This window comes from Mobula hypostoma, chromosome 8 (assembly GCF_963921235.1).
Source record: "Mobula hypostoma chromosome 8, sMobHyp1.1, whole genome shotgun sequence".
Taxonomy (NCBI): Eukaryota; Metazoa; Chordata; class Chondrichthyes; order Myliobatiformes; family Myliobatidae; genus Mobula; species Mobula hypostoma.
In genome coordinates this window covers 147,026,449-147,042,557 of record NC_086104.1, presented here as the reverse complement: position 1 = coordinate 147,042,557, position 16,109 = coordinate 147,026,449, and the positions used below count along the sequence as shown (strand labels likewise).

At 43.8% G+C, this 16,109-nt stretch overlaps 1 protein-coding gene across 3 annotated transcripts in view; it reads right to left on the bottom strand.

The window, feature by feature from the left end:
* Positions 1-4,501: 4,501 nt before the first annotated feature.
* LOC134351029 (leucine-rich repeat transmembrane neuronal protein 4) overlaps positions 4,502-16,109 on the bottom strand; it is a 362,646-nt gene continuing 351,038 nt past the window's right edge. For 2 of the 3 annotated variants that reach the window (XM_063057011.1, XM_063057014.1), the window contains one exon: positions 4,502-4,996. In XM_063057011.1, coding sequence (XP_062913081.1) covers positions 4,772-4,996 — 225 coding nt within the window. In that variant the 3' untranslated portion in view covers positions 4,502-4,771. Of the gene's footprint in view, positions 4,997-7,946; positions 8,885-16,109 lie in introns of those variants that run through there. The other variant, XM_063057013.1, reaches the window with a different exon arrangement.

The window sequence follows — 16,109 nt, the reverse complement described above, 5'->3', positions numbered from 1 at the left end:
TTAAAATGTGGTGTTAATGCAGGATTAGTGTAAGCGGATGGATGATGTCTACAGTGATCCAATTCCTATGAGTCTAAATGGGGAGTTAAAAGGGATAAAGTTGGGTAAAGGAAAATAACCTATAATGAAAACAGAAACCAAGTCCATTTAGGCGAAAATAAAAGTTAATTCAAGATCGGTGAAACAGGTCAGTGTTGTCTGCAGACTGGAATAGTGAAAGAGAGTTGGGAGAAGAAATATGAAGACAATTTAAGGGTTTACGTAATGCAGATAAAATAACAATTGTGAAGGGTTTTAGCTACTCCAGTATTATTGGGATAAAGGGAATGGAGACCCTACAATGGGGATAGGGCTCCATTCTAGCCCACAGAAGGATAATTCATCATTGGAACAGATAACCACGAATGAACCAAAACACATAAGAAGTAGAGGAATAGCAGTGTGGAGAGAAAAACGAAAAAACGAGCTGCTTGAGGAACTCTGTGGGTCAAGCAGCATCAATGAAGGAAAAAAGATGAACATTTAACTGGGAGTCTGCTTCAGGACGTTGTCAAGACCCAAGAGGACGTTATATTTATCAATTAAGCAATACTCCCTATCCTGAGTTCCAAAGTTTTGCTCCAGATTCCAGCATCTGCAGTCCCTTGTCTCTCCGGTGAATGCTCGAAGAAGCATTTCAACTTTTAAGGTGAAAAGACAGAAAGATGTCAGAAAGACAACAGACAAGTAAATAGATTGGAGGTGTGCTGATTTTGAGATGCTGAGAACAGAAGCTGGTGGGTAAAGCAATCAACAAGATTGGCAAGCAATTTAGAACAGCAATGGAGACACTTAAAGCTATTTTCAGCACGTGTAGGGAAAATACATTCTGTTAAAGAGAACCAACTAAACAGAATCCAAGAATGAATAAACACATACGTGAATGAGAGAAGGATTATATTAAGTACATAACACTGTGTGATGAGGGATAATGGAAGACCATAAGACATAGGAGGAGCAGAATTGGGCAATTCTGCCCATTGAGTCTGCTCCACCATTCCATCATGGTTGACTTGTTGTCACTCTCAACACCGTTCTCTGCCTTCTCCCCATAACCTTTGGTGGCCTAACTAATCAAGAATATAAAATTCCACTTCAAATAGACCCAATGACTTGCCCTTCACAGCTGGCTGTGGAATGAATTCCACAGACTCACCACCCTCTGGTTGAAGAAATTCCTCACCATCTCTGTTCTAAATGGACGTCCTTATATTCTAAGACTGTGTCCTCTGGACCTAGACTCCCCCTCTACAGGGAAAATCCTCTCCACACTCACTCTATTTAGGCCTTTCGCAATCCAATAGGTTTCAAGTGAGATACCACCACATTCTTCTGAACTCCAAAGAGTACAGGCCTAGAGCCATCAAGAGCTCCTCGTTATATGAAGAGATGCAAAAATGTAAAGATAACAATTAAGAAGCCAAAAAGGACCATGGACTGCAATAATCAACAAAATATAAAATAAAATTATAAGATATTTTATGGATGGATCAATAAAAATATAAAGTCATTGTAGGATTAGGAATGGACAGGCGAAGTGCCTGGGTCTTGAGAGAAGGCAGAAATACCAAATCCGTATTTGCTTCAGCGTTTACCAAATGGACAGAGCAGGTGGACTTGATATTTGAAGATAAAATGGGTTAAAAATGAAAGTAGTTGTAACAGAGAATGTAAATATATTAAGCCAATTAGGCATAGAACAAAATCCCTGATCCAGATGGATTGCATTCAAGCATTTTAAAAGGACCTAGAGATAGCCGAGATACTGCTAAGCAGAGGATACAAAGATAGAACATAACAGCCTCCGGCTCTTCGACTCACCATTGCTGCGCCAACCATGCCAATCTAACTAGTCCCATCTGTCTGCATCACGCTAAATAATTTTGACAACATATTTAACAGCTTGTTAGGAATAGGCATAGCGCACTTTCAAGGAGCGGTACCTTAGGAAGGTGGCGTCCATCATTAAGCACCCCACCATCCAAGACATGTCCTCTTCTCATTGTTGCCATCAGGAAGGAGGTACAGAAGCCTGAAGGCACACACTCAATGATTCAGGAACAGCTTCTTCCCCTCTGCCATCTGATTTCTAAATGGACATTGAACCCATAAACACTACCTCACTACTTTTTGTTTTGAACTGCTTATTTTAACTTATTTCACTATTTACCAGTCGTATATATACTCACTGTAATTCAATGATTTTCTCTATTTATTTATCAGGTATTTCATTGTACTGTTGCCATAAAGTTAACAAATTTCATGACAAATGCCACACACCCAAAATGCTGATGAAGGGTCTCAGCCCGAAATGTCAACTGTTTAACCTTTTCCATAGATGCTGCCTGTTGTGTCCCGACCTATGCCGGTGATATTAAATCTGACTCTGATATATCCATCTATTTACAAACTGGGCCAGAATGTGGCAAAGAATTATAACCAATCAGCTTAATCCTGGTAGGAAAAATATAGATAGAACAGCTAGAAGGGAGGATTATAAGGATAATGGGTTACGTGGATGGAATGTATCCTTTAGTGAGGTAACCGAGGAAAAGCTAAAGGATAAAGTGTGATGAGGTGATGTCAGGCGCATGTACCAGTGTGAATGCTGGCTGGATTCACAGAGAGCATGAAACACTGGACAATGGAAGAGACTGCAGTTCACAATTCACAACTTGGATTCTGGAACCAGAAAATACCAGTTATACGCTCAGAGGCCACTTGATTAGTTATCCGTTCCGAATAGCGAGGCTTCCAAGTGTAGGTTGGTGGGGGATGCGCAGTTGCTGGGTAGTGGATAGCGGGCGAGAGGAGTGGTGATGCACGTGGGAGAACCATCAGTGCTAAGGAGATCTACAACACATTTCAGGAGGCTACTAATAAAACTGTGGATTAGACAAGAAAATGGCAAGGGAAGTTCAACGCTGATAAATGTGAGATAATTTGGTCAGGAAATGGGGAAGGTCACTTATTACTAAATCATGTGAAGGATGGACTGATTTTGGAATACCAACAGAATCAGGTTCTGAATATTGGACCATGGTTTGGCAAAACCATAAGATGGCAAACCAGACACTAGGATTGGAAAGTAGGGAAGATTTATTTATTTATTGATTGATTGATTGATTGATTGAGAAACAGTACAGAATAGACTCTTCTGGCCCTTTGAGTCACATCACCCAGCAACCCCCAATTTAATCCTAGCCTAATCACAGGACAATTCACAATGATCAGCTAACCTAATAACTGGTATGCTTTCAGACTATGGGAGGAAATCTACGCGGTCACGGGGAGAATGTACAAACTCCTTACAGGCAGCGGTGTAAATTGCACTTGGTCACTGATACTCTGGAACGTTGTGCTAACCACTGCACTATCGTGCCACAGTTGTGACCTGCCATATGATAGAAGGGATGTTGAAACAGAGTCAAAGGTGCAGAGTTGAATTACTAGAATGGTACCACGTCAGGATAGGGTGAACAGACTGGGTCGTTTTTCTTTACAAAATACAGGAGGGCTAACATCCATAAGCAATGTTTCTACCTGTGGGAAAGACTACTAGAGGGACTGAACAAGAAGTCCTTTCAGAAATTCAGAAGAAACTTTTTTAGCCACGGAGCAGAATATTCCCTTATGACGACTGTTTTAGGCCGACAGTGAGGATGATCTTAAGGAGAAGTCTGTCAAGCAGATGAGGTGGAAAAGGAAGAACGGAAAAGCAGGAAGAGGTGAGAGTGGGGCATAAATACAGTGGAGCAGTATGGCCTAGTTGGGCCAAATGGCCAGTTTTCATTTTATTTTGGAAATGAAAGTAATATGGGAATCGTGCTGGGATATAGAACTGAATGATGGATCAGGCCTGAGGAACCCCAGCACTACCTCTGTGCTTAGGTTGTGTGTCTTCCACCTGAAAACATCTGTGGGGAATCCCTTTCAAATAATAAAACTACCAAAGATCAGAGAAGACCTCCGCTTCTGCCTCTGCCTGCGCACCTAAGTCATTCACCTGTAAGTTCCGAGCATCTGTCTCAGGTAGATAACTGTCAGGATTTCAGTTAGTAAACTCACCAAGCTTTTCAACTGAGACAGAACTCACTCCAAACCTTGCTGACGTTTCTACACCCAAGAAAAAAACACAGCACTGGTGTAAACTACAGTGGATTTTTTTTATTTAACAAACTACTCGAGGAACTCAGTGGGTCAGGCAGCATCTACAGAGGGAGGTGGATGACTGACATTTCTGGTTGAGACTTTCCACAGAAGCTTAAGGTCTCAACCTTAAGTATATTGACTGTCCATTTCACTCCACAGATGCCACCTGGCCTGTTGAGTTCCTCCAGGATCTTGTTTGCTGCTCCACGTTCCGGTATCTGCCGCTTCTTGTGTCTCCTTGTAAAACTCGCTTTCTCCTGGTTGGACAACTGAATGTGGGGAAAATACGACTTCCAAAAGAGTTGAACCATCCTTTACAGTTTTTAGTTTATTTTCTTAAGAACATGATAAGCAGTCTTATATTTACATCGTCAAATACCAAAGCACAGAAAATCAGAAGGACGGCAAATTTTGGAAGTTTAGCTATTGAGTTTTCAACGGCCACAGATTGTTCAGAGTTTTAATTTTTTTTTTAAACACAGGAAAGAACATTCAAATGTTTGTTTTTTATCCTGTTCTTTTTTACTCGTTCCCATCTAGACCTTGTCACACACAAGTCTGCCATTTGTGAGATGTCCACCTATGGTGAATGAGGGGGTTCGAGATGTATGTTGGGAATCGCGGAGCGGGCGACTGTGCTGATGATGTTCCGATTCACGCCCGGTTCGACGTTGCTGGGCTCTGCCTCTTCCTGTACAGGGGTCTCATACCGCTTGTGTATGTGAAGAGTCTGATGTGCTTTGCAGTACCCAACCAGTGGCTGATCGTAGTTGTAAAAGGCTGTGATGTTCATGGGAAGCGGTGTCTGCGGATGAGAGTCAAGAGAACATCAAGGTTACTATCGTGCATGTTATGCCTTGCAAAAATCAGTGTTGCAGTACATATCTGTAATCAAACTTAAGAAATTATACAGTGTAGAAAGCAGCCATTCGGCCCATAATCCTTATGCTGGCTATTTGTTAGATTAATTAAATGTTTGGGGTTTATTGACATACAGTCGTATAGACCCTTCCAGTCCTTTGAGACGTGCCATCCAGCAATCCCCCAGTTTAACCCTAACCTAATCATGGGACAATTTACAAATGACCAATTAACCTAACAACCAGTACATCTTTGGAATGTGGGAGGGAACCAAAGCACCCGAAGGAAACCCACACAGTCACGGAAGAACGTACGGTCTCCTTACAGGCAGTGGTGGGAATTGAACCTGGGTCGCTGGTACTGTAAAACTTTGTGGTAACCACTGTGCTACCATGCCGCCATCTACTACCTAACTACAACTACGTTGACTCAGGCCTAGGAGGCCGGTGTCAGGCAAAAGCTACCTAAAGTGATCAATTAACCAATCAAGCAGCACATCCTTGGGATATGGAGGAAACCAGAGCATCTGGAGGAGATCTAGGTAGTCACAGGGAAAAAAAAAGTACTGGAAGAACATGTAAATTCTGGACAACGCTGGATTGAACCCAATATTGAAATCGGAAGGAGATGGCCCATTCTTTACAGTTTCTAATCTACAGGCAGCACAGTAGCTTAGTGATGAGCATAACATGTTACAGAGCCAACGACTGGAGTTCGGTTCCGGCTTCTGTCTGTAAGGAGCTTGTAAGTACTCCTGGTAACCATCTGGGTTTCCTCTGGATGGTCCAGTTTCCAAAGACATACATATTAGTAAGGGTTGGCAAATTGTGGGCATGATATGTTGGCACAAGAAGCACGGCAACACTTGCGGGCCACCCCGAGCACATCCTTGACACAAATGACGCATTTCACTGTATATTTTGATAGTTCAATGCACACATGACAAATAAAGCTAATCTAAACTTTATTTTCTCAAGAACAAGTAAATGAGTCCTATACCCATGTCATCAAATGCCAAGCTCAGAAGATCAGCAGGACAACAAATTTCAGAAGTTTAGATATGAGGATTGTTCAGAGTTGGTTTTTTTTAAGCACGGGAAAGAACATTCAAATATTTCCCAATTAAATGCATTCCCTGAGGAGTATTTATTCCAAAACATACTCAAAGATGGCATCCTAATAGTTGCTCCATAATTTGTAGTAAGGTTTAATATATTTTGAATTCCAAAATAGGACAGGAAGAGGCGAAGGTATTCTGCTTGCAGTATTCCACTGGGGGAGAACCTGCAGTTGGTGGGATTCAACTGGGGGAGAACCTGCAGCTGGTGGGATTCAATTGGGGGAGAATCTGCAGCTGGTGGGATTCCAGTGGGGGAGAACCTGCAGCTGGTGGGATTCCATTGGGGAGAACCTGCAGCTGGTGGTATTCAATTGGGGGAGATCCTGCAGCTGGTGGGATTCAATTGGGGGAGAACCTGCAGCTGGTGGGATTCCAGTGGGGGAGAACCTGCACCTGGTGGGATTCCACTGGGGGAGAACCTGCAGCTGGTGGGATTCCACTGGGGGAGAACCTGCAGCTGGTGGGATTCAGCTGGGGGAGAACCTGCAGCTGGTGGGATTCAATTGGGGGAGAACCTGCAGCTGGTGGGATTCAATTGGGGGAGAACCTGCAGCTGGTGGGATTCAATTAGGGGAGAACCTGCAGCTGGTGGGATTCCATTGGGAGAGATCCTGCAATGGGTGGGATTCTGTTGGGGGAGAACCTGCAGCTGGTGGGATTCAATTGGGGGAGAACCTGCAGCTGGTGGGATTCAATTGGGGCAGAACCTGCAGCTGGTGGGATTCAATCAGGGGAGAACCTGCAAGTGGTGGTATTCAATTGGGGGAGATCCTGCAGCTGGTGGGATTAAATTGGGGGAGAACCTGCAGCTGGTGGGATTCAATTGGGGGAGAACCTGCAGCTGGTGGGATTCCATTGGGGGAGAACCTGCAGCTGGTGGAATTCCATTGGGGGAGAACCTGCAGCTGGTGGGATTCAATTGGGGGAGATCCTGCAGCTGGTGGGATTCCACCGGGGGAGAACCTGCAGGTGGTGGGATTCCATTTGGGGAAAACCTGGAGTTGGTGGTATTGCATTGGGAAACAATCTGCAGCTGGTGGGATTCCACTGGGGGAGAACCTGCAGTTGGTGGAATTTCATTGGCAGAGAACCTGCAGCTGGTGGGATTCCACTGGGGGAGAACCTGCAGCTGGTGGGATTCAGTTGGGGGAGAACCTGCAGCTGGTGGGATTCAATTGGGGGAGAACCTGCAGCTGGTGGGATTCCATTGGGAAAGAATCTGCAGCTGGTGGGATTCCACTGCGGCTGATGCCCTTAGTGATAGTTGTGGAGTAGGAAGCTACAATCCTGGATGGCATAGAGACCTTTGTGACTTGGAGATACACTTGCCCATGGAAATACAGGCTATTCCATCTGCAATGCACACATCTGCCAAAGTGATGCAGCAGTTAGTACTGCTGCCTTCCTGCTCCAGCGACCTGGGTTCAATCCCGACCTTCTGTTGCTCTGTAAACCAATTCTGCACATCCTCCCTATGATTGGGATTTCTCCTGCACCCCACAAAAACCACTGGTAGATTAATTGGCCACTGAAAATCACTATAATTCTATAGGTTTATGGCAAAAGGATTCAGAGGGGAGATGTTATCAACATATGAGAGCAAATAAAGTACGGGAGTATAGAGAAATAAACAGAAGGGGAATATGATGCTCTCCAGGAAGTCAGGAATCACCCTAAGGGCTGAATAGACTCATTCTGTGCCATAAATAATATAAGACACCCATGACCTCAGGTTATATCTATTTTCATTTTTATTATTATTAATATTTGCAGCCCACTCCCACCTAATCCATATTGTAGCAGATGGTAACGAGAAGCAACTGCACAGGAAAGTGAAATTTATTATGACATAGCTGCAGATCCAATAGGAAAGATGCAGTACAGACAAACAGCAGATTAAACTCGGCCATTATGTTACCCACAATCCTCCACTGCAAACTGCTTTAGGCTTAAATTCAAAAAGAATATTGCATTTTTAAATATCTCTCTCAGAATCAGTGAATTACACTTCAATAACAATATACTTCTTCAGCGTAATCTGGCAATTAATGATGTTTTATGAGCTATTAACTTTTCATTGCTAATCTAAGTATTCATGCAGATCATCCAGTGTCTGTCATCTTTAATTAGATATGCCAACTGATTTTTCAATTAAACCCTAATTGACGTTTGAGTTTTAATTGCAATGTGAGTTTCTTTATCACTTTAACACAAGGGGGGAAAAGAAGAGGAATTGTTACACAGGAGGCAGGACGCTACAGGATATCAACTAGCTAAATTTATCTCAAAAGCATAGCCTGGTGAAGTCTTGGAATCTGAAACAAAAACAAAACAAAAATGGTGTAAATAATTTATGTGTTCATTTATTGGATGTGGGCATCACTGGCAAGGTCAGCATTATGTCTCGTTCACAATTGATCTTGAGAAGGTGATGACAAGCCGCCTCTTTGATCCACTGCAGTCCTACTGGTGAAGGTGGTCCCACAGCACTGTTGGGTAGAATTTCCAAGGTTTAGGCCCGGCGACGATGAAGGGCGGTTGACATATTCCCATTCTGGGATGACGTTTGGCTTGGAGGGGAAGTGGCCGTTGCTGTCCTTGTTCCTCTTGGCGGTAGAGGCAGTGGATTTGGCAGATACTGTCGGAGTAGGCTGGGTGCGTAAAGACCGCGCATTTTCTTGACGGTCCACGCAGCAACAGGTCGGGCAGTATCTGCGGAGAGAGAAACAGTGTAAATGTTTCAGGTCGATGGCCTTTCCTCTGAAAGATTCTGATCATCACTTCTGATGAAAGGACATCGATTTGAAACTTCTCTCTCTATATATATATATAGATAGATAGATACTGCCTGACCAGCTGTGCGTTACTAGTGTTTTATCAGTTTTGGTATAAATCTATGACTTCCTTTAGAGATTTATTTATTATTCATTTATTTATTCAGATACTGTGTGGATAAAGCCCTTCCAGTCCTCTGAGCTGCACTGCCCAGTAATCCCTAGATTTAACCCTAGCCTAATCACAGGAGAATTTACAATGACCAATTAACCTACCACCCGCGGACTGTGGGAGGAAACCCATGTGTTCATGGGGAGAAGGTACAAACTCCTCACAGGCAGTGACAGGAATTGAACCAGGGTTGCTGGTACTTCAAATCATTGTGCTAACCACTACACTACCGTGCTACGTCTTTGAAGTCTTGATGGCAAAGACACTATTTGTTTCTTAGCTGGCAGGGCTACTATATGCCTGCAGCCCTAACTAATTCTTGTAGAAGCTTGATGTCAAAAGGTTAGGAGGTTCTGTTAGAAGAGTCCGAAGATGTAAATACATTGTATGTTGTGGACGGCAGATTGAGCAGCCACTGTAGGGCAGTGAGTTTTTAAAAATGGTGGATGGAGTGCCAATTGTATAGCTGTGGCCTGGATTGCGTTGAGTTCTTAAGCATTGTTGGAGAGCATTCCATTCACCTCCTGACTTGTGCTTTTCGGTAGAAAGGATCTGGAGAACCAGGAGAATGATCATTTACTCTCTGGACATAAGCCTTACAGATAATACCCATATCTCTAAATATCCTGTAACTGAGTGATTTAATAGGACAGAGATCAAATGACCATAAGACCATAAGATACAGGACTGGAATTCGGCCATTTGGTCCATCGAGTCTGCTCCACCATTTCATCATGACTGATCCATCTTTCCTCTCAGCCCCAATCTCCTGCCTTCTCTCCATATCTCTTCATGCCCTCACCAATCAAGAATCTGCCAACCTCTGTCTTAAATATGCATAAAGCCTTGGCTTCCACAGCTGCCTGTGGCAAAGAATTCCAGAGATTCACTCCTCCCTGTTTAAAGAAATTCCTCTTCATCTCTGTTCTAAAAGGATACCCCTCTATTCTGTGGCTGTGCCCTTTGGTCTTAGACTCTCCCACCATAGAAAACATCCTCTCCACATCCACTCTATCAAGGCGTTTCACCATTCGATAGGTTTCAGTGAGGTCACCCCTCATTCTTCTGAATTCTAGTGAAAACAGGCCCAGAGCCATCACATTCTCTTCATACGACAAGCCATTCAATCCTGGAATCATTTCCAGTTTCAGCACATCCTTTCTAAGATGAGGGGCCAAAACTGCTCACAATACTCCAAGTGAGACCTCACCAGTGCTTTATAAAGCCTCAACATTAGCATTAACAATAACGCAGAACTTTGCTTTTTTGAGTCATCCACACCAGGTAAGGATTTTCTTCCCTGAAAGAGCAGTGAACCAGATGGGTTATAACTGACATCTAGTAGATTCATTTCTTCATAGTTATTTAATTAACTTGAAATTAGTTCTGTGAATGGGAATTGTCCTTGATTCTCAGATTAGCTTTGCATCTCCAGACTGAGAAGGTAGCTATTTGATATCAATGAGTAAGCAATTATAACCACCATGTTTCTCTGGTTGATTTCAGTCTGTGATGTTACTAGTAGGGGATGGCGAGATTCGCTCTTGATTAGATGGCCATTGTTCCTCATTTATAGTCTCTTTCTTTGCCAAAGTGTTATTTTTCTTCATCACATTGATCTGCACCTGGACCAAAGCCCACCAGACCTTTCTCTTCTATGTATCTATCCAAACATCTCTTAAATGATGCAATCAAACCCGCATCAACCACTTCTGCAGGCAGCTCATTCCGCACTTGCACCATGCTCTGAGTGAAAAGCTTCCACCTCAGATTCCCCTGAAATATTCCCCATTTCTCCCTTAAACTATGACCTCTAATATAGTCTCACCCAAGCTCAGGGGACAGTGCCTGCTTGCATTTATCCTATCTATATCCGTCATAACTTTTATATACCTCTATCAAATCTCCTCTCATTCTTCTACACTCCACAGAATAACTCTTAACCTTTCCCTATACCTCAGGTCCTCAGAGTTTACATATTGTCCTTACACATCGGGAGAAGAAGGATGCTTATGTGAAAATCCTGTTCTTGGACTACAGTTAAGCATTCAACACCATAGTTCCATCCAGGCTCGACAAGAAGCTCAGAGACTTCAGCCTTGACCCTGCCTTGTGTAGCTGGATCCTGGACTTCCTGTCATATTGCCAGCAGGTGGTAAGAATGGGCTCCTTCACCTCCACCCCTCTGACTCTCAATACAGGAGCCCCTCAAGGTTGTGTACTAAATCCTCTCCTTTACTCCCTGTACACCCATGACTGTGTCGCCACCCACAGCTCCAATCTGCTAATCAAATTTGCTGACGACACTACATTGATTGGCTTTATCTCAAACAATAACGAGGTGGCCTACAGGGAAGAAGTCATCTCTCTGACACAGTGGTGTCAAGAAAACAACCTCTCCCTTAATGTCGCAAAAACAAAGGAGCTAGTTGTGGATTATAGGAGGAATAGAGATGGGCTAACCCCTATTGACATCAATGGATCTGGGGTTGAGAGGGTAAACAGCTTCAAGTTCCTCGGTATCCACATCACCGAGGACCTCACATGGTCTGTGCACACCAGCTGTGTGGTGAAAAAGGCACAACAGCACCTCTTTCACCTCAGACAGTTGAAGAAGTTTGGTACGGGCCCCCAAATCCTATGAACTTTCTACAGGGGCACAATTGAAAGCATCCTGACTGGCTGCATCACTGCCTGGTATGGGAACTGTACATCCCTTAATCACAGGACTCTACGAAGAATGGTGTGGACACCCCAGCGCATCTGTAGTTGTGAACTTCCCATGATTCAGGACATTTACAAGGACAGGTGTGTAAAAAGGGCCTGTGGGATCATTGGGGACCCAAGTCACCCCAACCACAATCTATTCCAGCTGCTACCATCCGGGAAGCGGTACCACAGCATAAAAGCCAGGACCAACAGGCTCCGGGACAGCTTCTTCTACCAGGCCATCAGACTGATGAACTCACGCTGATTTGAGTGTACTCTATATTACTTTGACTGTTCTGTTTATTATAAATACTATGATTGCATATGCACATTCAGATGGAGATGTAATGTAAAGATTTTTACTCCTCATGTATGTGCAGAGTGTCAGAAATAAAGTCAATTCAGTTCATGTCCCAGCAACATTCTTGTAAACTTTCTCTGTACTCTTTCAACCACATTGATACCCTTCCTGTATGTAAGCGATGCACAGGCTCACTACATTGAAATTTCACACTCTTAGAAGTAAACCGAGTTTTTATACTCATACTTTGTCTTTAACTTAAAAACGGGGAAAACTGCACATGTAATCTGCAGGAAGAACTCTGCGAGCCAGGCAGCTTGCGTGGGAGGAAAAGTATTTGTCTGTTTAACCACCCCTCAGGATTTTGACCCGAAACGTTGATCTCTGCTTTCCTCCGACAGATGCTGCTCGACTTGCTGCGGTCCTCCAACAGATTGTTTATTGCTGCAGATTCCAGCATCAGCAGTCAACTTCTTATGTCTCCAAGAAACTGTAAATGTTGGAAGTCAGAGTTAAACACAGAAAATGATGTGGATTAGACAGCATCAAACATGAAATGTCATTTGTCCTAAAACATTAACTCTGTTTCTCTCCAATCTGCTGTGTATTCCCAATATTTTTCTCTTTTAAATTTCTTTAGCCAAACTTGTTGAATAATAAAACTGTGTTTTACTTCCCCTATGTATTGTGATTAAGAAATTTAATAACATTCATAATGAACTGCTGATATATCACTGTTCCATATTCCTTAGACACTGATGCTTTCTCTGGGTAAGATTATGACGAGCACAAAACTGTGCTAAGCATTATGGGCTGGCCCTTCTATCTCTAATTAATTAATTAATTAACCTTCCAGTGTTAAAGGACAGGTTATACACCATTGCATAGTGTTTGAATTCTTGCCATGACAGGCTCCATTTTTAGTATAGCAAATTGTCAGACGTCCCATTGATGATACATTTATGGATACTTAACCTTACAAATCCAGAGGACAGGTATTATTGCAAAGCAACACACACAAAATGCTGGAGGAACTCAGCAGGTCAGGCAGCATCTGTAGAAAGGAATGAGCGAACAGTATTTAAGACCGAGACCCTTCTTCAGCACTGAGAAGGAAGGGGAAATGTGCCAGAACAAAAAGATGGGGGTAGGGGAAGGAGGCTAGCTGGAAGGTAATAGGTGAACTCAGGTGGATAGGAAAGGTCAAGGCTGGAGAAGAAAGAATCTGATAGGAGAGGAGAGTGGACCACAGGAGAAAGGGAAGGAGGAGGGGACCCAGGAGGAAGTAATAGGCAGATGAGAAGTAGTAAAAGTTCACTGTGGGGTATAGAGGAAGGGTGGGATGGAGGAATTTGCTTACCAGAAGGAGAAATTGATATTTGTGCCATCAAGTTAGAGGGTACCCAGACGGAATATGAGGTGTTGGTCCTCCATCCTGTGGGCAACCTCATCTTGGCACAAGAAGAGGTCATGGATCGATATGTCAGAACAGGAATGGGAATCGGAATTAAAATGTTTGGCCACCAGGACTGTCCCGCTTGTGGCTGGATGGTGGGGAGGTGCTGAACGAAGCAGTCTCCCAATTTATGATGGGTCTCACCAGTACAGAGCAGGCCGCATGGGGAGCAATGGACACAATTGTCCACCCCAGCAGATTCACAGGTCAAGTGTTGCCTCACCTTCAAGGACTGTTTGGGACCCTGTATGGAGGTGAGGGAGGAGGTGTATGAGCAGAAATTATTGCAGACTCAAAGCTTCCCTGAATCAAGGTTAGTTCATAATCCTCCAACTTTTTCTATGTGTTTCTGCTACTATAACCTCATCAGGAGGAGGGGAAGATGGCGGCGCGACACAGCTTGCAGCAGCCACTCCGATGAATGATACCTGTTATTTGTCAAGTAGGGTGCCGTGCACAATCTGATTTGATGGAGACAGACATGAGAGCACAGAGGAACATCTGGTGAAACTTCTGAAATGCCTGTTTCGCTGCCGCTGCTACTGTGTGATCCAGAATCTCCGGAGGAGAAGGCCCCGAGTCCTCGGCTTTGCTTGTTGCTCGGCGGCCAGGGCTGGGATCGAAGCGCTCGGCAGAGATGGTGCTCGGTGCTCGGTGTTGGAGGGCTGGTTGGAGGCTCGAAGTTTTCGGACGGAATCAGAGTCGGCTGTGGTCGGGTGCTTCCAATGCATAGGCAAGTTTGCGGCGCTTGGAGGATCATGGCAGGGAGAGTTTCTCCCTTCTACCGTCTGCGTGAGATGATGGGGCTATCGGGACTTGAGACATTCTTTACCGTGCCCATGGTCTGCTCTTTATCAAATTATGGTATTGCTTTGCACTGTTGTAACTACACGTTATAATTATGTGGTTTTGTCAGTTTTAGCCTTGGTTTGTCCTGTGTTTCTGTGATATCTTTCTAAAGGAACATTGTATCATTTTTTAATGCATGCATTTCTAAATGACAATAAATGAGTGGCCTCATAATCTAATCTCTGTGTAATGGCTCCTCCCTACACAAGCAGGTTTTCAGTGACCTTGGCCAGAATCTCTGGAATTCCCTCCATAAAGCTTTATACCTCTGTCCTTCTTCCCATATATTTCTACCCTATTTTATTGCCCATACTTTTGATCTACTGTCCTAAATATCTCCTAATCTGATTCAATACCACAGACTAATTGGCATCAACTCCTATTGAAGCATCCTTAAGTGTTTCATCCTTGTGAATGGAAGGGATTGGGCAGATTTCTGCTGCAAGTAAGGAATATTTTTATTTCATTACTTGTAATACTTCTTGCCGTCATCAAAGTCAAATAGCATTTTAGAAGTATAACATCATCAGCATAATCATCATCAGCAGCATAATCATTATGTGCTGTGCCATACAATGTGGCCGATCATGGTCTCAAGACCATAATTGTTCTTGGCAAATTTTTCTGCAGAAGCGGTTTACCATTGCCTTCTTCTGGGCAGTGTCTTTACAAGACGGGTGACCCCAGCCATTATCAATACTCTTCAGAGATTGTCTGCCTGGCCTCACTGGTCGCGTAACCTGTGCTTGTGATATGCACCAGCTGCTCATAAGACCATCCACCAGCTGCTCCCATGGTTTCACGTGACCCTGATCGGGGGGATAAGCAGGTGCCTAAAGGTGACCTGCGGGCTAGCAGAGGGAAAGAGAACCTTACACCTCTTTTAGCAGGAATGTATCCCACTCCACCAACAGTGAAGTATAACAAGTAACCAGTATAATGTCCCTCCATTCCACAGTCTCTGGATTCCCAAATATTTCCTGTGTTTTTCCTGGCTAAGGCATAGGAGTAATCTATTAGATTTCCTTAATATTCACAGCGCGGGCCATTTGTGCAGGGAAAATGGTCCTCACTTAATCCCAAAAGCACTCCATCCTATAGTTGTTGTTGTTTCCACACCTTGTGATGTACTAGGCAGCATTTTTTGCCATTTCCTTAGCCTGGTAAAAAACAAACAGATGCTGAGTTTCCAGCTCGACGCTCAACCCAACACGAATGGAAAGCATGCAAGGAGCTGGCTGGATTTGAACGTGGGACTGCTGGCCTCAAAGTCCAGTACTGATGCCACTACGCCACCAGCTGGCTCTATCCTATAGTAACAAGGACAATCGCTGTCCTCTCTGTGTCTTTTAGTACTTTGTTTCACAGCTGCACAACTCATTCTTATGCTTCCGGATTGATTGGACTGCAGTAGTAATTACAGTACTATCATAAGAATGTCCAAGACAGAAAGAGGCCATTCCATCCACTTCATCCATTCTGGTCAATAAAGAGTTTGTCAGCCGAATCCCAGTTTCCAGCACTGGGCCTGTAGCCTGGTAGTTCACAGGTCACATAATCAAGCACTTTCTGAACATGGTAAAGGCTTTTGCCTCTGCCATCCTTTCAGTCAGAGAGTTTCAGACAGTCACCATCCTCTGGATTAAGAGACTTTACATCAAGCCATCTCTCATGCC